The sequence below is a fragment of the Paroedura picta genome, chromosome 15 (genome assembly GCF_049243985.1).
Source record: "Paroedura picta isolate Pp20150507F chromosome 15, Ppicta_v3.0, whole genome shotgun sequence".
In the NCBI taxonomy this organism is placed as follows: Eukaryota; Metazoa; Chordata; class Lepidosauria; order Squamata; family Gekkonidae; genus Paroedura; species Paroedura picta.
The window spans coordinates 21,929,489-21,953,959 of NC_135383.1; the positions used below are offsets into that span (position 1 = coordinate 21,929,489).

The 24,471-nt window shown below is 45.8% G+C and overlaps 1 protein-coding gene across 12 annotated transcripts in view; it reads right to left on the reverse strand.

Moving 5' to 3' along the window:
- The window catches only part of BCAS3 (BCAS3 microtubule associated cell migration factor), a 631,049-nt gene that overhangs the window by 585,157 nt on the left and 21,421 nt on the right, over positions 1 to 24,471 (reverse strand). For all 12 annotated transcript variants that reach the window (XM_077311257.1, XM_077311251.1, XM_077311253.1 and 9 more), the window contains exon 6: positions 10,884 to 10,965. In XM_077311257.1, the coding sequence (XP_077167372.1) occupies positions 10,884 to 10,965 (82 nt within the window). The remainder of the gene's footprint in view (positions 1 to 10,883; positions 10,966 to 24,471) is intronic.

Genomic DNA, 24,471 nt, shown 5'->3' on the forward strand with positions numbered 1-24,471 from the left:
TCAGACAGCATGTCGCTGCCTTACCACTCTGCGCCACAAGAGGCTCAAAACCCCCATTAAAAGACTATAAAAATACCCAACACAGCGGAAAATACCACTCTCCCCTACCCGAACAAGGGCATTGGGGGATGGAGGGTGATGATGACTACTTCAAACCCCCCCAGGGGGGCAATGTTCTTCCTCACCAATCCAAGCCTCAACCATAGACCTGGCGGAAGAGCTCCGTTTTACAGGCCCTGCGGAACGCTGACAGCTTTTCACTACCCAAAGGAGTCCCAAAGCGGCTTACAAACACTTTTCCCTTCCTCTCCCCACAACAGCCACCCTGTGAGGCTGAGAGAGCTCTAAGAAAACAGCTGGCTCTCCAGTTTTGAGTCCACCACTCTTAACCATACACCAGGTTGTTCTAAGGAATCAAAGCCACTGCGATCCAAGCGAGAAACCAATTTAGGACAGAAAATATGGGTTGACACTCAAGAATGGATGCTCACATTTTAAAAATTTAAAAAACATCTGTTTCAGAATATAGTTCGAGTCCAGTGGCACCTTCATACTTCTGATATGAGCCTTATACTTCGAATCAAACTTCACTGGACTTAAAGATGTCACTGGATTCAAACTCTGTTCTGCTCCTTGAGACCAGGGTCTATTCTGCACACAATAGTTGATGCACTTTCAATGCACGTTAGAAGTAGATTTTCCTGTTCTGCACAGGAAAATGCAGCTGCCAAAGCACACTGAAAGTGCATTATCCTATGTGTGCAGAACGGGCCCAGGTCAGGAACTCTAAAGGTTGAGCTATAAAACGATATAAAATGTTAACAATTATTTATTAAAGTGCACCACTCTCAACTATTGTTTTATTCTGCATAGAGAGTGCATCTCATGTGTGTCAGAAAAAAAGCTTTATGAGTGCATTATTTAATATTATTATTGACCACTGAGGAAGACCCAGTAGGGTCGAAATTTGTTAATTAATTAATATATTTATTTAGATTTTTATACCGCCCTCCCTACGGCTCTGGGTGGTTTGGAACATTTACATAGAATGTAATAACATCAATAACAATATAACAACAATATAATAATAACAATAACATACCAACTAGAACATCTGTAACAGTATTTCAACAACAATAACTTTGACACTCCCTTGGTGGGTTCAACCACTCAGTTGGGGGGGGGGGGGATGAGGACCTGTAGATGTTATGGGTCAGTCGGCCTCAAGCAAATGCCTGGTGGAGGAGCTCCCTTTTGCAGGCCCTGCAGAATTGTGGAAGTTCCGGCAGGGCCCTGAACTCTTCGGGGAGCTCATTCCAGCAGGTTTGGTCTGTTCATGTGCAGTTAGATCTGTATAGTTTATATATAGTTTTTACTTCGTTTGTAACCTAATATCGGTGCACTTTAATAAATAATTGCTAAAATTTTATATTGTTTCACAGCTCAACTTTTGTGTTCCTGACTTTGTGAAGGCTGGGTTTTCGTTCGCCTTTTGGTTTTGCATTGCTCCTCGAGACCAGCACGGCAACCCACCTGAATCTATTATCTGCTTCCGTAACAGATGTCTGGGGAAGACGAAGTAGCCACCGATTTATTGCAGCTCTCAAAGAACTGATTAGAATTAGGGGCTCCGCTGCATGTCCATACGAGTTAACAGACATCCCAAACAAGTGGCACACGTTGGTTGCTGCGACATTGAACACAGCCAAAGAAGTCGGCCTGCCCCACCAAGCAAGCGCCGCGAGCAGAGAATAGGAAGGGATTTAAGCCTCTCAAAGTTATGGTGGATTAGAGGGGGGTTTATATAGATAAAATTCATATTCATTCCGCATGTGTGACACAACCAAGCCACACACCTGCTCTGTAAAGTGTGCTTAACAGAATGCCAAATGGCAATTCAAAGAGGGAAAAACATTAAAAAAAAAAAACGCCCCCAACAGCTCTCTAAATCCATCAAATCCAGAAGTACGGGAATCCTGTTGCAAAGGCCTTTTTCTTAAACTCTTTTCATTCTAAATCCTTTTAATTCTGTTATAACACGACAGCATTTAACCCCCACCAAAAAGGGGGGAAAGCTGAAAATCCTGATAAACCGTACAATTAAAGTAATGAAAAACATCTCCCCTGCCAATGAGGTGCCACCTCCTCCGCGATTCCGTTTAGGGGAATAATTTGTTTTAAAGGTTTGTCTGAAATAAAAGCACAAACATAATGGAAGTGTGCATTAAGCAGGAGCTCTCCGCAAGCTTTTTGTCCGAATGAGCCGGCTGCAATTAAAGCGAAAGCAGGAGAGGGAGCAAGATCGCCCACGGCACCACAGCCTCACCAAGAGGAGCTAAGGTGAACTCAGGAGGTGTTCAAAGGCAGGTACGGACAGCAGCCCACGTTCTAATGTGGTCACTGTTGGGCAACCAGGATTATATACATTTTGAAAAGAAAGAAATGTTGACCAAAGGGAGGGCCAAGCCCAGAGAAGAAAGGGTTTTAAAACTAGATTTTGCTACTGCTTTTGTCCCCCTGTTGATATGTAGCCTTCAAAACGTTCCAGCAGTTTAAAAGTATGTCCTATAATTGTTCTTCATGCCCCAGCTTTCATTACGCCAACATCAAACCAGAAACAGCCAAATTGAACCCTGGTATTTAATAAGCCGATGCCCACTTAGCTCCACCTTGTCTGAAAAAACTGCAACCACCAGGTGACCTACTAAATTAAGTCTGCGAATGAAGTATGCCAACGAGTGACTTCTCTGTTGAGACACAAGAAACCATAAAAGCCACCCAAGACGCTTGACCACATGCAAGCAACGAAACATCTGCCTTCCTTTACAGAGCAAGCAAAATAATTATTACTTTATTTAACACAGAGAAACGTGCTAACTCAGCCCTTGAGGCTTCATTTTAATTTATTTTTTTTTTAAGAGTAAGTCCCAGATGTGGGCAACACAAACTTCTGTGAGCGACAACCAAATTCTGTGTCACTGGGAACAAAAAAACAAGGCCCCTGCAAGATGTTTCGATCCACGCCATAACTGGAAGTCTCACGGCTATGTGTGTTCCTCCTCTGCCACTTTCACACTTTCTCCAAAACGAATTATTTTAACAAAAAGATAATTTCCACCCAAGGAATCATGTGTTTTCACACTGAATGAACCAGGGGTAGTCAAACTGCGGCCCTCCAGATGTCCATGGACTACAATTCCCAGGAGCCCCTGCCAGCGAATGCTGGCAGGGGCTCGTGGGAATTGTAGTCCATGGACATCTGGAGGGCCGCAGTTTGACTACCCTTGGAATGAACTGTGTTGAGCAGATTTATCAGTCTGTAAGATGAAGAAGCGGGGATATTAAACTGGGAATCCCAATAATCAACTAGATTTAGTCTCTCCTGATCTCCTGTACTGCACTACTGGAATTGGACCACTATCGAAGCTGGATACCATCTATCCATCAGTGCCTGCGTTATTTATCATGGGACCCAATTACAGATTTTTGATGGGATTCTCCGTTTAGAAGTTGATTTTATGCTGCTTTTTCTCTACCAGAAGGAATCTCAAAGTGGCTTACATTCGCCTTCCTTTTTCTCTCCCCACAACAGACACCCTGTGAGGGAGGTGAGGCTGAGAGAGCCCTGATATTACTGAAGAATAAGAAGAGTTGGTTCTTAGATGCTGCTTTTCGCTACCCAAAGGAGTCTCAGAGTGGCTTACAATCAGGGCTGTGACTAGTCCAAGTTCGCCCAACTGGCTGCATGTGGGGAAGGAGCAGGGAATCAAATCCAGCTCACCATATTATAAGCCGGCACTGCTAACCACTACATCAAGCTGTCTCTTATTATATGAACCTGTGGTCTTTGGATATTATAAACCTGACATATGTAAGGGGCAAGTCACTGAGGAAAAGTTGATCTTGAAAGAGGAAGTAGAATCCAGAACCCTGATTTGACTTCAGTCTGGTTTGACTTAGCAAGAAACCCTGACAGAGGATCTGATTAATAAAGCTTCTTTATTTGTACGCTGGCTCGTTGGTCTTGTCTTCATTCTCCCGTTTCGTTGGACTGAGTTGCCTTCATTTCTTCTTCTTGCAAGGAAGGAAACGCAGACAAGGGCTGTAACATAACATGATTCATCATCTGTGCCTGCAGCCACTGACCAGGCAGACCAGAATTACACCAGCGGGGTACCCTGAGATTTGCCCAGTGTCAGTAGGCTTAAGACTGGGTGCTGGCAGACAAGGACTTTCCACCTCAGTGCTTCTCACCTGCATAGCTCTGGTTGCTGTGGCTGGGTAAGTGCAATGGCAACAAACCCCACATTAACCATTAAAAGATTAGGCTGAATGAAAACATGTCTTTAAACTGAGTTGCACACAGACAATGCAGTTAAAAATCTAAACGCAATGCAAACCCAAGCTGCAAACACACTGAATTGCCTGAGCCTGCTACCACATATCTTTCCAAAGTAAGGCAAAGTCAGCTTCTGCTCAGCACTTCCTTCTCGTGCCAGTCACCTTGAACTGTCCCAGCCCACCCACCATAGCAGAGGCTCTAATGTCATACAGCCACCTGGTTCCTTCGTGAACAAAGTTCTGGCAAGCTTCTGAGGCTTACCCAGACAAGCTCTGGATGAAGGGGAGTGTTTCATTACAAGGGTCTGCTCTGGTTCTCAGGGGCTCCCACTTGGTTCTATGGGACAAAGGACTGAACTGCAATGCGGGTCAAAGCTGAGAAGGGACTGCCAGGGAAAGATTTAGAGCCCATTCAACAGCACCCCCAAGCACGTGCCTTTCCTTTTGTCCGTGTAACATTTCAAAGCCAATGTGATGTTGGGTTCAGAGTGGTCCGCTTGGACCAGGGAGACCCAGTTTCAAATTCAAATTTCAAATTTGAAAAAACCTTTAATGGCATATAAAAACATCGTCAAAATAGCGGTAATGCATAGTCTAAATGAAACAAATAAGTGAAATAAAATAAGCAGCAACCAACAATAGATTCCTCTAGAATGCCCAGCAATCAGCAATTTCCACCCACTGTAGATGCCCCTGTTCTAGAACGGTTTCTTGACTAGCCGATTGTCCCTTTGTATCACAGTAGCCAAGAATTCGACCACCAGTTCCGTTATTTCTGGGGACCTATCAGCTAGCGAATGTCTAATGATTCGGTCCATAGGGCCAGAAAGGTTCACCGTGATAGGAACAATAAGTCGTTATCTAAGCATAAAATGCAATAGGCAATAAAGTAAATTATGTTGCAGTAAGTCAGGCTCTAATTGACAACATTTACATAATCTGTTCCCAATCAGTACATTGCTATATTTGTACCCAATTTCCATCTCTGCCATGTACCTCACACACTAGACTGGTCATCCTGTCTTAGCCCTATTGTACCCAATGCCGTAACATTGGTTTGAGAGGAGAAACACTATACAATGTGTATTACCCATGGTTCCTTGTCGGGAGAGTGCAATATAAATGGGAGACATGACTGAGCAGCTGATGTCTAACTGCGTGGGGAAAGCTAACTTCTAACCCTAACCGAACTTCCCCCCAATTTATGTAATTATGTCATTACAAGTTCCATTTAATGAATACTGAAGCCAGGATAGAAAGCAGTTAGTTAAGAAATGAATTAATCACCTTATATTATTGTTACCGTATTGGGGTGGCTAAACTGTGGCTCTCCAGATGTCCATGGAAGGGGCTCATGGGAACTGCAGTTCCTGGAGCCACAGTCTGGCCACCCCTCTGCAACCTATTTGATGAAAATCCAATTCAGAACATTAAAAGTTGTTAAGCTTTGATGTTAATTTTTATGGGTGTAGAAGAAAAATGTAATAATTAACATCAAGTTTTTTATGTCATGTTTTTCCCTATTTTTCTCTTCTTTAAATAAAAAAATATATAAAACAGAAAGAAATGAATTCATCTACCATAATCGAATAATGCAAACTTAAAATAAATGAGCAATGACAAGAACTTGATTTACATGGATTTTTATGTCAAACAACAAAACACATTCTGTTGTAAAATGACAAATAAGCTTTGTACTTCTACTGTAGATTGATAAGAGACACTACAATAAAAGAATTTCTGAAAATACCAGTAGCCAAAGCAATATTTTTAGACACCACGGAACCCAGGATTTGCTGAGCCCAGTTTCAGAGTTTCTTCAAAAGTCTTCTATCCTTTGTCAGGAGGGGAGGGTTATGAATGAATGAATGAATGAATGAATGAATGAATGAATGAATGAATCCCTACATGTCCTGGACCCTGCAGGACTATTTCTCCCAATATATTCCCCGGAGACCATTATTTATTTGTTTGTTTGTTTGTTTATTTATTATATTTATATGCCACCCACCCCGGAGGCTCAGGGCAGTTTACATAAAACGCAGAAACAATACAAGAAACAATCCGTAACATATAAATAACCGTAACATTAATACTACACCAATTTCCGCCTGGTCTCAACACGGCCAGGGCCTTTTCAGTCCTTGCTCCATCCTGGTGGAATGAGTGGAAAGCTGAGATCCAGGCCCTAACAGGGCTGTCAAAGTTCCACAAGGACTGTAAAACAGCACCCTTCCATCCTACCTATTGTGGTCCTCTCCAGTCTGGGGGAGCTGGGAGAGGGAGCTAAAAGGATGCAGGAGTGGGAGTGGGGTTTTAAACTGTATTTTAATATTGGATTTTACTGGATTTCATACTACTGCAAAATATTTTACTGTGCATATCATTTTAGTGCTGCAAACCTTCTTGAGGCCATAGTGGGAAGGGGTGGTACAGAAATTTAATAATAATAATTCATTGATTTTTCACTGATAAGACCCATAATGGTGAACTAATGTTCCTGAAAAATAAATTGCTCAGCAGTCATTTTCTGCAACGCATCAGTAGTAGGGTAACGGTTGGACATATACTGACACTCACTCTGGGTTCATACATAGCAACACATGCCCTAAGGGTACACATCCCACAAGCTACTGCAACACACAGCCCCATGGCAGTCAGCACTAAGGTTCCTTAGTATAGCGATCCCCAACCTGTGGGCCGCGGACCACATGTGCTCCTTTGACTAATTGGAGGTGGGCCCCGAAGGATGCCTTCTCCCCCCCCCCAGCCCTTTACTTCATCCCCCCCAGCCCTTTACAACACACTTCATTGTTGTGGCGTGTCTGTATCTTAGTTTGAAGGGATGTTTAAACATTACCATAGTGATCAGAGAGCGCTAGGGCAGTGGTTGAGAGTAGAGGAGTAAACTACCCCCCCCCACACACCGGGCCTCAGTAAAAGGCGTTGAGTGGTCCCCGGTGAGTGGTCCCCGGCGTTGAGTGGTCCCCGGTGATAAAAAGGTTGGGGACCACTGTCTTAGTAGATGAGACGGTGGGGAAAGGGTTCCCTGAAGCTAGGGGTCTCTCCAGGGGCCTGATCCTGCCTTCAGATCGAGAGAAACACAAGCGTGTCCGCACGCGAACAGACCTCACCATAGAAGCCTGCTAAAATCAGATAATGGCAAAGCATCTCCCAAAGCCAAGGCACGAAATAACTCTTCCAAACAGAGCCGCTTTATGCTTCTCAGAGGGCAACACAGCTAAGGACTCGACATCAAAGGATTATGATGCTTTAGCAACATAGCTGACAAACTATTAAGCTGCGATGTTGAAATAGCCACCAAGTTAAAAGCATAAGTTTTCCCTTTCACACCTGGGAGCGAGTCGCTTATCTCAGGCTACGATCTCTTTTAAGGAACACGCCAAGTTCCTCCACAAGCGGCCCCCACATCCAACTATTCCCTCTCTTTTTATAGTTTCCCAGTAAAGAGGCTGTTTCAGTGCTGCTGATGGCTATCAGCTTCTTCTTTACAAAAATTCCCTTTTATTCCTCTCCCAATCCCGTTTCATGTGCTGGCTATCTGAAGCCTCCGATTACAGAGTCGCTTTCATCCGATTCCAAAGACCAGTCAATAATGCACACGGTTGCTTTTAATCAAAGATTTACTTTCTAGCAAACTATGCAAAGAAATACCAAAACATTTTATGGAGAGGAAAAAAAACCCACAGATTTGATTCAATTTAATATGAACTAATTTGAATTGTCCTTTCATGTAGCAAGCAAGATGACTGGACATAAAACCACCCAAACAAAAGGAGACAATCACACAGCAGAATTTGTATTTTGTGGCAACAAATTCACTCATTTTGCCATCATAACAATGGGGGCTAGAACCTTATTTCTGAACGATTCCTAGGATGCTGAGTTCTATACCCAAGGGCAAATTCCATGCCCAAGTTCTATACCCAAATAGCACTTTTGGAGCACAACTGTACCCTGTACCCTGTTGACTACAAAATCTACAATTGTACCCTGTTGACTACAAAACAGTTGTACCCTATTGACTACAAAATCATCCTTTGTAATATGTATGCATACATTAAACTGTCTTATACTGAATGGCCCATCAAAATCAGTGTTGTCTATTCAGACTGGCAGTAACTTCTACATCAACAACAACCTGATACTTTCTGGAGATGCCAAGGATTGCATCTTTGGCCTTCTGCATGCCAAGCAGATGATCCACCACTGAGGCACAGCCTCTCCTAAAGGTGATTTGATTCCCAAATGCTGAGGACTATCAACCCAGCTGGTTCTGATGGTTGTTGCATGAGAACCATGGTCTGGAAAGAGTGAAGGACCTGCTCAGTTGACTGGGCTCTAAGTATTTGGACCATTCCAGAAGCTTCATACTGCCAGACAACTTTAGAGACTTATGTTACACGCCCCTATTTTCTTCTGTGACTTAAATAGGGATCTGAACACACAGCCCTGGTCAAGTCCGAAGTTCCTATGAGGTTCCCAGTGCAAGTCCCAGAACATGCAACAGTACAAATTAAACACCGTTTTTTGCTGCGGGCATCCAGCTGCCTGCAGCCGAACAAGGAATGTCAAACAAGATGGTCCTACAGTCTGATCCAACTGGGTTCTGTTTATGACATTAGCAATATTCTAGACACTGTCTGGACTATTTTATGAAAGCAAAAATGTGAGTTAATGTGCAAAAACCTTAGCTTAGCGCAAGATGGTAGGGCAGTCTCTGTTCACGCTAGGGTTCTAGCACACATGGAAATCTTCCCCTGGACCCAACTCTCATAACACTACTTTGGGATTAAAAAAAACTAAAAATCTAAGCATGACCCTTCCCAATGAAAGGAAGGTGTGGTGTAATTTCAGAAACTTGCTTCGATACAGGACCAAGAGATGGTTCCGTACTGGAGCGTTAAAATACTGTACTCCTTCAAGCTGTAAAGTAGAATATTCCATTTTAGAACGCTCCCCCTATACTGCAAGTCCCTGGCAAACGGAACAGCAGCATAGCAACCCAAGATAGCGAGCAAAATAGTTCTTCTGAGAAGTGCTAGTTTTCTATTTCCGGCAAAGGGGCTCTGAAAGCTGGAATCTACCCCCTGTGGCCTGAAGTGGCACAGTTTAATCTACCAGCTCTTAACTTCGTGTGCATGAGCCAGGCTGAGTTGAAGAGCTACCTGGGATTGCCCGTGCTCAGGTCACGGCAAGCATCAAGCACTATGAAGCCTCAGGGGTGACCAAAGTCCAGGATAAACACCGGATGCCTGGCCTTCTGCCTTTGTACGGTCAACAGGGCAGGAGCTGCTGCAGTGTCAGGTTTTCCTCTGATTCCCCACAGCAAAGAGCCTTAAGGATTCCAAGGAGGGTCACGTGCCTACTAAGGTCAAGGCCCAAAGTAAAGCTCATGCAAGAGACTTGCACTCGTTCAGGGAAATTCTAACATTTATCATCGGACAGCCAGCCACAGCAGCACAATGAGCCATGGACCAAAACCTAAGGTGATCTTCAGAGGCCCCCACTTCCCATGCCTCTCCCCAACCTTCTGCAGAACCAGCAGACACAGGAAGTGCAGCCTGCCCGAGTTCCCTGCATTCGCTGGCAGGGGGCTCCTGGGAATTGTAGTCCATGGACATCTGGAGGGCCGCAGTTTGACTACCCCTGTTCTAAATCCTTTCTCCTCCTGGCTCAACTCTTACCCTGTAAAATCAGAATTCAGTAGGACATTTAAGACCAACAAAGATTTATTCGAGGCACGAGCTTTCGAGTGCAAGCACTCTTCCTCAGACCTCGAAAGCTCCCGCCTTGAATCAATCTTGGTTGGTCTTAAAGGTGCAACTGGATTCTGATTTTATTGTGCTACTTCAGACCAACACGGCTACCCATTTGAATCTTACCCTGTAAGTAAGTGAATGATTTATGTATGTATGTATTTATTTATTATTTAAACTTGTATACCACCGTTCGCCAGGAGGTCTCACGGCAGTTCACAATAAAACATTAAAATCACAATAAAACCCCATAAGTTCCCATTATATGATAGACAATAATAACGATGGCGTTCTAATCCTATAACCCCCGCCTGTTCAATCAGAGGTCATAATGTTGGTTATTAGAAGAAATGTTTGTGAGGGTTATAGGTGATGGGGAGGGGCACCCACTGGGCACACAGGAGGTCCAAGGTTCAATTCCAAGCATCTCAAATGGAAAGGATCAGATAGGACATGAGATGTGCCATGGAAAGACTGCCCTGCCTGGCCAGGATGGGCCAAGGGTCTGATTCAGTCTAAGACAGCTTCATGTGTTCATTGGGAGGGGGGTGGGTTTGCTCCCTGCACCTTGCTCCCAACCCCTCCCCCACCCCCATATTTGCCCTGCACAACAACATGAGAGAAATATGGCCGCCAGAGTCACATCCTTAGCAAAGAGTGAGCCTTTACAGGCAAGCCTCTTTAACTTCCCTAACTGAACCAGACAGTAAGGAAACTGAAGGTTAGGAGGGAGGAGATAAATTCACAACATTCCACACTTACTAATCTGGGGCGATGGTAGGATTCGAGCAGCTCGGACGGGGCCGTGTCGGACGGAGTAGAGCTCTTGAGCCTCGCCGCTGATCTGCAGGAGACAAAAAGAAGAACAGCACAGCCTTAGCACGGAGGAACCTCGGCCTTGGAACCGACGGCTGTACCCTCTCAGAGAAGTATAAAAATACTCTGAAAAACCTAAGAGGGGAAGGGAGAAAAAGGACCACTTGAGATGTGCGGTTATTGTTCTGCCAAGGAAGAAATTCAGCTGCAGGTCACAGATAATTAGGCCAGCTAAAGAGCTTGAGGTTTGGAGAGTCAAATGGCCAGTGTTGTACTGAGGAACATTTATCTCCCACCTCCCTCCCCATCAAAAGTCGGCTCAAGCAAGCTTAGATACATATATATTAAAAGAATTCATCAAATAATAGGTAACATTCAAAACACTTTTTTTTAAATCAGAAAGATACCAGAATATACCAAAAAACATTCTCACATTACCAGTCCATCAATAGAGTAAACAACCACAAGATAAAATTAGCCTCCCTCAAAGGCCTTCTTGAACAATGCTGCCGTAAAGTTTCTGAGATCAGTGGCCCCTAACATCCTACAGGAGACGCACTGTTTGCCCACAACAGACACGTAATACGTGATGTGCACAAGGCTCTAGGAAAATTGGCCCTATCAGGGTTCCCTGAGGATTTACCCATCGGGGCTTGAAAGATATGTATATGTGCTTAATGTTGCGTCCGCATGTTACCAGTCTGCTGCAGAGAACCATCAGCATAACACCAGTCTTCCTGCAGAAATTAAGATATCGAGCTACCATTTCTGGCTGATCGTATACTTTCAGAGGAGGACATTCAACCCATTTACTGATACTAACACCTTACCTTGGACTATTTGGATCAACAGTGTAATAAATAAATAAATGAAACAAAAGGGAAGTTGGCCCATATTTTCTATTCCTTCTCCAGTCACTGCCAGACACAGACAGACAGACAGACAGACAGAGACAGGCAGAGACAGGCATACGTGACCTGCACATTTGTTATGTTTAAACAACTTGTACAGCCAAACAAAGGTGCCTTCCCCAAATGTCAGTTCAGGGACTACAAACCAGGCCAAGTTCACACTGAATGTTGCCTTGTGAACCAGCTCCTGCCTAGGCCTATCTATGACAACAGGCAATCAATCACTGTTCGAGACCATCTCCAGGCTGAGCCCCAGAGGAAGGCGGTATATAAAGGTAACAAAATAAATGAATCCCTTCTTATCATCATCTTTAACCGCTCCTCGCGGAGCGGATAAAATAAAGCAGTAAGGGCTCCATCGGTGGGCCCTGTCCGGGATGAGGAAGGGTGCCAATAGGCCCCTTCCCTCCCACTGTCAGTCTAGCGGCAAGCAACCAATCGCGAGCCGCTCACAGCGAGGCTCGCGATTGGTCCCTTGCCGCCAGACTGACCAAAGCGCCTCCCGATTCAGCTCCCTCCGACTTCGCTCGAATGCCGCTACCCGCCGCCATTACCTGCCTCGCTGTCACCAGGGCAGGTCACCGCCTGCCCGCCACACAGCGAGGGCCCAGCCGCTGCGGCCGTGGCGCCAGCTCCGCCTGCGGCCGCAGCTCCACACAAAATGGCTCGCCACCGGCCCGCACAGCCGGGAGTGGCCCGCAGCGCCAACTGCCGCCGCCAGACGCCCTCCCTTCGCTGCGGCCGCCGCCCACCCCGCCTGCACACAGCTGAGCTCGCCCGCTGGCCCAAGCTGCCACGAGCGGCCGGCTGAGCCCTGTGCTGGAGCGGTGGCGCCGTCCACCCAACGCCGAAGCTCGCCGCCAGAACACACAGCCGGGAGCGCCCCGCGGCCCCACCCGCCACCGCAAGACGACCCCGCAATGGCAAACCCTCTGTGCTGCTGCGCCACCACTGCCCACCCCGCACACCCGATGCCCGAAGCTTGCCCAGCCGTGCCACAGGAGCCGAGCCGTTCCAGCCTACAGCAGTCTCCTGCCTACAGGCCGCCCGCCGAGAGTTCCTGCCTCGCGGCCACAAAATACAGTAGGCGGGGGGCCACGACTCGCCTCCGCCTCACAGGATGCCCGCCACCCGCCCTCCGGTACGTTCTCTCGCCCCACCGCGACCCCAACCTCGACAGCCCCGCTAGCGCCCGCTGTATTTCCTAGTCTTTTATAAACTGAATCCCTTTGGAATGGTCTTAGCTGCAGTCTCTCTGATTGGTGACTGTGGGAACTGGATGGTCTTTGCTGATCTTGAGGCAATGTTTGCCAAACTTATTAGAGATAAGATGAGATGGGCAGATTTGAGTAGGGATTTTTTTTAAATCCCTGAATTACAAATAGAGGCAACCATTCTAGCTGAAAAGATTGGCTTTCGGAGTGCACGAAAATTACCCATCCCAGCAGGACTCTACAGCCTCATACTCTGCATGAGTTGCTGTCTTAAGCATGCCTCCCAACTGGAAGGAGGCAAGTCAGAGCACTTATTCATTCAGAGCCACAACAGAAAGACTCTTCCTCCGCTACATCATTGCACCAGGAACACCTGATCAAACTGAGATGCCACACACACACACACACACACACCAAATGCTGACCAAAATGCTGATGAAAAGGGGAAAGGCCAGTGGCTCATGCTGAGATTGAATAGAGAGACTCCCTTATGCACAGGTTATTGGTTAATGTCATGGCACGGAATTTGGGAACTGCTGATCTAAGAGAAATTTAACTTATTTTTTAAAAGTTTAATATCTTATTGCTGGGGGAGATCTCCCTCTGTCTTTTTTTTTTTTGTAATCTGGTGCATCCTCCCCCCCCCCCACATACACACAAAAAAATCTTCCTTGTTTCTAATATTCCCATAAAGTTCTTTCAAGTGTTTGAGCTGATGCAAAAACCAAGAGTAAAATGCAGGGGTCCACAAAAGTCTGCCAGTGCCACCAGCTCTCTTTCCCTTTCAAGGTTCTCTAGCATGAACTGAGTGCTTAAGAGACAATCAGAGGTCTTCTCTTGCTTGTGCTGACATTCAGATAAGGAACCACAGGAGTTTCCCCCACTGACTGGAAGAGTCTCCTGCTGATTCTTACTGTCTCCAAACAACAGCAAAAATAAGAGCTTCAGGAAGTGCACAGCTGGGGGTCAGGAGCCACTGGCAAGCAGGTCTGAAGACCCTGGTCTAATTCACTGGGTCATTAATGGAATCCTAGAAGAGATCAATTCAGGGTTAGTGAAAAAAAAATATTTTCCAGACTTCCTGTAAATGGCGCATCACAATGTATTTCCAGTTCCATGTACTGTTTATGTTCCCTGTGCACCGCCCTGAGCCTCAAGGCAGAGCAGTATACAAATATATAATAAATAACTAACTGGAATGTCAAAACTTCTGGGGAAATGGCGAACACTCTGAAGTGGAGTGCCAAATCACAAAGAATTTAAAACAGATGTAAAGAGTTAAAACTTCTCTTTTTTTAAAATAGAGAGGTGCTGACATAAAGAGAACCCTGGGATAAAGTGGGCAGAACAAGTGGTCTACAATATCAGAAGGGCACTTAGGCACTTATATGCCTACAAATATTAAACCATGAATTAATGTTCTTAAGCATCCTTTCATTTTGCTAGCTACGTCCTGACAAGCTTGAGGCAAAGGGGACAAGATGATAAACTACCACAATTGGAATAAGTTCTATATTTGAAATCCTTTAGTCAGAAGCAGACTTTGTGGCTTGCTCTTGAAACTATTGGGAAATGCATAGCTTGTTCAGTCCTCCCATAGACAGCACCACAGAGACCCGTAGCTGTATTCCCTCTCAGCCTTCAAAAGGAAGTGAAGGTTAGGAGTCCTGGTGCATGTATTTACAACAGGGGTAGTCAAACTGCGGCCCTCCAGATGTCCATGGACTACAATTCCCATGAGTCCATGGACATCTGGAGGGCCGCAGTTTGACTACCCCTGATTTACAAGCTCGTCTAGTACACAAGCAAGAGAGGGCTTTTTAGTAACAGCCCCATAATTTCACAACAAACCCCTCAGAGAGGTGCACCTGGCCCCCCTCATTGTGGCCATTATATAGAACTGTGTGTGATTGGTTTAGTTTTTATTTAACGGCAGTCCTGATTGGAGTTTTTAAACTGTGACCTTTTCTGTGCTTTTCCAATTGCTGTTTTATTTATATTGGTTCTGTTGTGTGTGTGTGTGTGTTTAATTTCATTTATATTGTAATCCGCCTTGAGTTCCGCAAGGGAAACAGGCAGATGAGAAATGCTTCAGATAAATAACACTAAGTGAATTTTGGAGAGCCACTGGCAAGCAGAGCAGATTAGAAAGACCAAAGTTGTATAAAAGTATGAGGCATACTCAAAAAGAAAAACAAATGGCAGACGGTGTCCTCTTTTCCCCGCCCCTCATGATCTTCAGAAAGCCCCAAACCGAGCTAAGTGGAATTTCACAAGCTAAACTGGAGTGGGAGAAAGAAACAAAGTTTTAAATTGTTCAAAAAGCACCTGCAGAAAAACCTGTCCACGGCTACCACTTCGGACATGTTCCATTGAAGCAGCACGTCCCAGGTGGCGACTCTTCGGCTTTTAAAAGTTTTCCCCCCCTCCTCTCGTTCGCCTTTTGAGGCATCAAAGATGTCTCCAGACAGGTTTTGAGAATGGAATATGAGGCTTAAAAGCAGCCTCAGGTGTTTCCTTCTCGCCAACGGGAGAGCGGTCAGGCAGCCACGGCTGCAGGGAGGACCAAGCAACTTCGGGGAGACGACAGATTGAGGAGGCAAAGTTATGCCTTCTGCCCGTGTCACAATTTGAACCACTGCTTTCTGGGGTGGGGGGAGTGGGGGGGAGAGACTTCAAGGATAAATCTGAACCGTTGTTTTAATTCCTGATGACAGGCTTTGTTGTCTGGGAGCATACCACTTCCAACTCACAGTAAACAACACAAAAAGAGTATTATTTTCCTTACAGTGAGAACAAATATTTTCCAGCCATGGAAAATAACTTTCATATGGGGAGGAGGAAGAAGACAAAACGAAAGAATGAGAAATGAGCACCAAGCCAGAAGAAGAGGACAGATTTTTTTTCTTTTTTTGAAGCAATCCTGCTCTGAAAAGTCAAGTTATGGTCGAAATACATGCTATGTCTTGTTTCCGCAGGGGAGAGGAAGACGAGAGATTGTCAATTAACAGATTTGAGTCCAGCAGCACTTTAGAGACCAAAAGGATTTTCAGCATATAAGCCAGGGGTAGTCAAACTGCGGCCCTCCAGATGTCCATGGACTACAATTCCCAGGAGCCCCTGCCAGCGAATGCTGGCAGGGGCTCCTGGGAATTGTAGTCCATGGACATCTGGAGGGCCGCAGTTTGACTACCTCTGATATAAGCTTTCGGAAGTCCAAGCTCCCTTGAATTTAGCACTTCTCTTGCAGGTCGACATAGCTACTCTCTGAAAATACTACCAATTAATACATCCTCAGGAATAAAAAAAGCATATTTGCTGTGGAGGAAGGCAGACCAGGGGTTTTCAACGTGAGCCACGGCATACTGATGGGCTGCAATTATTTTAATTAAGGTTTTACGCCTCCCAGAGTAGCCAATGATGGACCCAGAGGGGGTGGAAGGCCCCCTCATGAGTGCCAGGGCTGAGGGGGCAGCAGAGGGGTGTGCCTCAAAGCCTGAAAAATTCCAGTGTGCCCCAAAGCCTGAAAAAATTTTCAGGGATGCCTACACGGTCAAAAGACTATAACATTTTAGTAATGAAGTAGCACCCACCAATTTGGGTGGCAAGAATATAAAAACAGTTCCATCCAGTTTATTTCAATATCAAGTCAGCTTTAATACTTTGGGCCCAATACAACACTAAGATGTGCAAATAAATTTGAAGATGGCATGATAACCCAGCCTTGTTTAAGAACCGTCTGCTTATACATGCTCTGTGCTCTCAAACAGAATATTGCGACAGTTGTGAGTTGTTTCTGAAGAAAGATCAGAGAAGCAGAGAAGTGCAGAACTGCTCTGATCTTCCGGGGCAGTTTACGGACTTTGGCGTGATGTGCTGGGAGTGAATGTCCCTATAGTAGGAACACTGCAACAGGACATGCTCTAGGCCAGGGGTAGTGGACCTGTGGTCCTCCAGATGTCCATGGACTACAATTCCCATGAGCCCCTGTCAGCAAACACTGGAGGACCACAGGTTGACTACCCCTGCTCTAGTCTATGGCCTCATCATTTCCCGTTTGCCGGGGACACACCCGTTGTGAATGAGGAACAATGAGGTTTCTGCTTACCAGAAAGGCTGAGGGCAGGGCATTGAAGCATGCCCAAGTAAATATTCTTTGGTATTTTAGTGTTAAACAGTCTGCTAGAAAGAAGCATTTTTGGGAAAGGTACGTTACAACAGAATGCTACTGCAGTCGGGACTATCAGGCTGGAGGGTCAGGTCCTAAATCTGTTGCTTAAGTGTTCCTTTGGCTTTCTGGACACCCAGCTGGAAGAGGGCTAAAGGGGAGAAACTGTACTCTTGCAATTTTCCTCCAACAGTTCTCAGGCAATCGGAGTGGCGATTGTCTTGAAGAATAAGAGGGGCGAATCCCTGGGGATTACAGCTTAGTTGAGTGAGATTAGTGCTCAAAGGGCTACTGGGGCTAGGGTTGCCACCCTGCGGATAGCACCTAAAGATCTCCCACTAATCAGTTCCCATGTCGAAAATGGCTGCTTGGGAGGGTGGACTCTGTGGCATTGTACCCCACTGAGGTCCCTCCCCAACCCTGCACCCCCCAGGCTCTACCCCCAAAACCTGCAGTTATTTTGCAACCCACAGCTGGTGATCCTAACTTGGGCCTATCTCAGGAACACCTTTCTGCTTCTTGAGTTGACACAGGAAATATCGATAAAAAAAAATTATGACCCACACGAGGAGGCCAAAAAGCGCTCCCCTTCACAGGGCAACCATGATGCTCACTGTTCTTGCCTCTTTCACAACAGCTATTCACCTCAATCACCCGTCTCCAAAAACAGCCATTTCCCAGGACAGAAAGAGAAGGGGGGAATTTAAAGCAGTGAAACGTGGGGAGTGAGCATGTATTAGGGCTGCCAATTTCTAAGTGGGGCCTGGAGATCTCCCGGAATTAGTAGCCAAACATAAATTAGTTCCTCTGGAGCAAATGGCTCCTAGGGAAGCTGGACTCATCTGTGGTGGTCAGCTGTTCCCCTGGTCCCCAGCAGAGGTAGGTGGGGGGTTGATTGCAGCCATTTTTTTTTGGCAGATGGTATTTTTAACTATTGGTTTTAGGGGGGGGTTAGGGGATTCTATTTACCTATTTTATCTGTAACCCGTCACAAGCCAGCTCTGCTGAGAGTGGCAGACAACTCTAATTCTAATTCTAAATAATAATTCTAAATAATAATAATACCACCTTACTGAGGTTCCTCTTCTCACCAAACCCCATCCTCCCCAAGCTCCACCTCCAAATCTCCGGATGGCAACTCTACTTCATATTATTTTATTATTTATTTTATAAATATAAAATAAATAAAAAAATACTTCATATCCAAGGCATCCAAGGCAATAATCCAGGGGTAGTCAAACTGCGGCCCTCCAGATGTCCATGGACTACAATTCCCAGGAGCCCCTGCCAGCGAATGCTGGCAGGGGCTCCTGGGAATTGTAGTCCATGGACATCTGGAGGGCCGCAGTTTGACTACCTCTGCAATAATCCATAAAGTGACAATGATGAGCATAAGAAATCCTAATTTTCTTGCATTTCACAATAGCAATTCTGGACTGTTCCTGTTTTTAAAAAAAAAAATTTTTTTTTAATTCCCATTCTGTCCTGCAATGGCCACAGCTGGTGGATTGGAGGAAAGAAAAATCCTTTAATTTTCCAAATCAAACAATCAGACGCGCTCATTATTTGGCAGCAACAGTTTTAGAGGCACTGCCGAGACTTGCAGGAGTCTCCACGAAGTTCTGGAGTTTGGCAGTCCTTTACAAGCCCAGTCAACAAACTGAGATTGCTCCCCTTTCGTGTGCATCTCATAAAACGCTGGCTCCAAATTTTAATTTTCTTTGACTAATCGCAAGACAATAGTCAGGCCTTTGTTTCCTTAAACATTCAGACTTTCACCAGGCATGCTGAGAATTAAGCCTTGGCTAAGCATGGGAATGCGCTCGTCTTCAATGAACTGATGCAGACATAAGATTGGGCCTGAAGGATCGTGCGCTTCCTCTCTCACTGAGCGGAGACAAACGGCTGGAAAGGCCAACGGAGACAAACGGCTGGAAAGGCCAATAGGCTTGGGTTTCATACACAGCCTCACGCAGCACAAGGGACGTGAGGATGACAGTGATGAAGACCTAAGTAGAGTTGCACCTTCCTAACTCAACTGACATCAATGGGGTGAGAAAGACGTAAGTCTCCTTAGGATGGTGTTCCAGGAACTCCACAGCTCAGTTCTCTCCTCAGCCATTTCCCCACTGGGTGACCATGAGCCAACCACTCTCTGACAGACTCCCAAACCTCCACCATGGTATGAAATCTGACCTAACTATCAGGGTTGAGATGAAGATTCTTCAAATAAAGTACATGAAATACACTAATTCATGGGTAGTCAACCTGTGGTCCTCCAGATGTTCATGGACTACAATTGTTCATGGAATTGTAGTCCATGAACATCTGGAGGACCACAGGTTGACTACCCCTGCTCTAATTCATACCCCATTTTTCTCCTAGCGGAGACTCCATTCAGTTTGCTACATCGTTCTCCCATCCTTCATCCTATGCCTACAACAACCCTGAGAGACCCAAAATCACCCAACAAACACCCACTGAACCTGGCTTTCCTGGGTCGCATGCTGGCGTTCTAACCATGATGCCATGCGGGTTCTTGGTTAGGAAAGTTCATAAATGCTTTGTATGTATTTAACTTCTAGAGATTCTTTTGATTGTTTTAATTTGTGGGGGGTTTGGGAGAGGTGATTTTTAATGGTCTTGAAATGTGGTTTGCTCAGGTGTGTTGTAAACAGGTAGCCCCAGGAGGCCCTTGTAAGGGTAGAAGGGTGGGATGAGCTGCCAGTAGAGATCAGAGCCCTTTCTGACCTTCCAAAGGGCCTGTAAAATGGCATATGGTTGAGGCCAAAGACGAGCAAGCAAAGCATCAAACTGAGACCCCCTCCCCTCCTTTCCCCTCCCCACCAGGGTAATATTGGATTTTTTTAAACCGAGCGGGCCACTACTCTCTCCATGGGAGCGCTACCCTTATGAGTAGAATTACTGGTCCTGAATTGTTTTTAACTGTGCAATAAACCTCCGATGTAAGCAGCCCTGAACCTGCTGCGCAACAGGGGAACGGCATAAAAATCAATTAAATAAATAAAAATTTAAAAAGTCAGGTGGGTAGCCATGGTGGTCTGAATCAACAGAACCCCGTTGGAGCCCAGCAGCACCCTTAAGACCAACAACATTTTATTCAGATATACAAAGAAGTGTGCATGCACACAAAAGCTTATAACTGGAATAAAACTTTGTTGGACTAAGCAAATAAAGAAATAATAGTAATATTCAAGGCCTGGTTAAAAGGGAGGTGTGATTAATAAAAGATAGTGCTTATGCCTTAAGGCAGGGGTAGTCAAACTGCGGCCCTCCAGATGTCCATGGACTACAATTCCCAGAAGCCCCTGCCAGTGAATGCTGGCAGGGGCTTCTGGGAATTGTAGTCCATGGACATCTGGAGGGCCGCAGTTTGACTACCCCTGCCTTAAGGTTTGTTAAGGTAGGATAAGGCTGGTAATAATAGGTCGCTTTGGAGGTCATTCATTCACAGGGCTACTTTAAGTCGGAAGTGACTTCCCAACTAAGGTTGGGCACTTTAGCCGCCAAAGCGGCCGTTCCAGCCCGAAGAAGCCAGCACCGCGGTGCAGGGGGGAAAGGGGCAGTGCTGGTGCTGGTGTGCCAGTTGGCACACGCACGCAACCGCACAGCTGCACACCAACAGAAGCACCGGTGCCGCCCCCTCCCCCTGCTGCTGGCTGCTACAGGCTAGAATGGCCCCTTCAGCGGCCGGAGCGCTCAACCCTATTCCCAGCACTTACACGTGTACAAGGTAGAGTTAAAGTATCCGGATGCAGAGCCTTAAACAGATACACATACAAACCAAGTATCCTGACTTAGATAGCTTCAGTTAAGAGCCAGTTTGGTGTAGTGGTTAAGAGTGCACACTGCTAATCTGGCATGCCGAGTTCGATTCTGCACTCCCCCACATGCAGCCAGCTGGGTGACCTTGGGCTCGCCACGGCACTGAGAAAACCTTTCTGACCGAGCAGGAATATCAGGGCTCTCTCAGCCTCACCCACCCCACAGGGTGTCTGTTGTGGGGATGAGGAAAGGGAAGGCGGCTGTAAGCCACTTTGAGCCTCTTTCGGGTAGAGAAAAGTGGCATATAAGAACCAACTCTTCTTCTTCTTCCTCTTCACCTGCTCTCAGGGCCTAAGTAGTATCAGCCCTGTCTACTATTTGAATGGGAGCCCTCCAAGGAATATCAGCATCATGTCATGGAGGCAGGCAAGGCAAACCACCTCTGACCACCTCTTGTCTTAAAGGTCCTACAGCGTGCTTTCTCAACTAGGGTTTCGTGAAACTCCAGGGTTTCCTGATGGCTTTGGAACAGTTTCCTGAATGGATGGGATTTTTTTAATATATATATATATTTTTTTTTAAAGTATTAAACATTTATCGGGTGGTATGACTATATATGGTCATGCTGACCCCTGCATTGGCCAATGACGGAGTGGGAAGGGGCGGGGCCCCAGACGTGGGAGGACACAGCTATGCTTCCCAACTGTGCTCTGAACAATGGCACCACTTCTGGGGATTCTTGAAGCCTGACGATTGTTTCAGGGGTTTCCTCCGTGGTAAAAATGGTGAGAAAGACTGCCCCTGGGGTCGCCATATGCTGCGATTGGATGGCGCAAAAAATAACAACTCATTAACCAACTATTGGTAGATGTAAAACTTTAAATATTCAAAATGGATTTCGGCAGTCAGAACAACCTTGGTTTTAAAACATCTGACTGTTTGTTCAGCTACCTCAAAATCCCATTTGTGCAGTGGAAGAGCATGGCTAAGGAACCAACATCTGGCTGTCTGTAGCTGAGAGACTGATCATGCAAAGGCTCTGGAGTGGAACTGAGAGAAGCAGACACCCAGCTAGCTTTTAAGACCTGAAACAACTATCTACGCATACAGTGCTGTATTTTTGTTACCGAAGATCACCCAGCAGGCTTCATGTGCGGGTGAGGGAGGAATGAAACCCAGTTCTCCAGATTAGAGTCTGTCACTCTACATGACTGTACCACTACACAACGTGGTAAGACATTGCATTCCAACAGCATGAGGCATCCAACCACCTCTGCAATAGGGCTAGGATTACAGATAACCCATCGTGACCCCATGGACAATGATCCTCCAGGCCTTCCTGTCCTCTACCTCCACCGACTGGTTCAGTGACTCCAGCAAGCCACCTCATTCTCTGTCGTCCCCTTCTTCTTTTGCCCTCAATCGCTCCCAGCATCAGGCTCTTCTCCAGGGAGTCCTTCCTTCTCATGAAGTGGCCAAAGTATTTGAGTTTCATCTTCAGAACTAGCCTTCTAAGGAGCAGTCAGGGCTGATCTTCTCTAGATCTGACCGGTTTGTTCGCCTTGCAGTCCAAGGGACTCGCAAGAGTCTTCTCCAGCACCAGAATTCAATAGCCTCAATTCTTTGACGCTCAGCCTTCCTTATGGTCCAACTTTCACAGCCATACATTACAACTGGGAGACCATAGCCTTGACTAGATGCACTTTATTTGTCAGGGTGATGTCTCTGCTTTTTAGGATGCTGTCTAGATTTTATCATAGCTTTCCTCCCCAGGAGCAAGTGTCTTTCAGTTTCTTTACTGCAGCCCCCATCTGCAGTGATCTTGGAGCCCAGGAAAATGAAATCTGTCACTACCTCCATTTCTTCCCCATCTGACAGCTGTATCTGAAGCATCATACTGACAGCTGATTGCAGGGGCTTATGTTGCACGACCCTTTTTTCTTCTGTGTCTCGAATGGGGGTCTGAACACACAGTCCTGGGTAAGTCAACAGGCCAAGCATCCTACAAAGCTCTCAGTTCAAGACCCAGAACCCACTAGAGCAGCAAGCAACAAGAGATGGCAATACATAAAACACCACTTTTTGCTGTGGGTATTCAGGTGTCTGCAATTGAACAAGGAATGCCAGACAAGGTGGACCTGTGGTTTGATCCAGCAGAGTTCCCTTTATGATCTTAAAAGTTCTCCAGGCATTGCCTGGACCATGCAGTCTTTGGCTAGTGGCCTCGCAATCAAAATTTTGCACAACTCCCCAATCAATTTTACATTGCCTCACTTCAGGCGGCAAGCTTCCCCACTCAATTAAAATTAAAAACAGAAACCCTTGTGAAATATGGGCAGGTTTAATGCAGTTTTCCAAGTCCATGACCTTTTCTGTATAATGTAATAATAATAATTTTTCCAAAGTCACTGAACACTCATGTCTAACATTTAAGATTCGGTCATTTAAACAGATCTTTGTAAACGGGCTTTAAGTAGAAAACAGTTCCAAATGATTGTTTGCTGTTACCACAGCATCTTCCCAATGCAAGACAGGGGTGGACTCATCTCCTTTCTGTTCCCCTGAAGTCCCACATTACACAACTCGTAAGCCAGACTCTGCCTCACTTCTTTTGATTTCGTTCCACAGTCACACCATTTTTTTTAAAGATGGCTTTTAACCTTCCCACCTACCCTTTCAAAGCGGGGGGGGGGGGAAGATGAAGGAAAGGTAGTTAAAAGTCAACAGCTTCCTCTTCTTGTGCATCATAGATTAACATACCACACTTTCGACAAAAAAAAAAAAATCCCCCAAGCTGTTATTTCAACCCAACGGTTACTGGAACCCTTTGAAGCAAATCTAAATGGGATATTCCATTTGCAAGCAACACTTTTTGAAGTCAAAAGATCTTACTCTGAGGGGACTTAATGCAAAACCACTCAGACTGGAGAGAGACACACACCGTCAGAGAGGAAGGGGCGAGAAGTGTTTCCAAGTTTGTGTAACACCATTATGGAGGGTGTCGGCTTAGGAACTGTCATAAACACTTCATAATCACTCAAGACACAAACTAGGTTGCCTGGAGCACGTTAGTTTATTAAGTGCTGAATAGGTGTCCGGCTGAATGGAGAACGAAAGCACAACACTACAGATAAAAGTTCACTTTAAGGTGGGGCTTTTGTGCTGGCTGCTAGAGTGCTGGCACTTTAGGGGCTCTTTCGGCAAGAAAACACTCTCAGGCCTCTAAATATAGCACGCTAAGGGATTGCTCTGGTAAGGAAGCCACAGCACACAACTTGCAGAGAGCCGAGTCAGGTGACTTGCCCAAAAGGACGATAGTCCCCAAATATTTCAGGAAGCCCTGGGCATTTCTTGAAAGCCTCAGGAAAATGAAAGTTGCATCCTGGGAAGCTCTCACTCTATACAGGCTTATGGTGGGGCCCCACAAGTCCAGCCAGCGCCCTGTAGGTGCACAC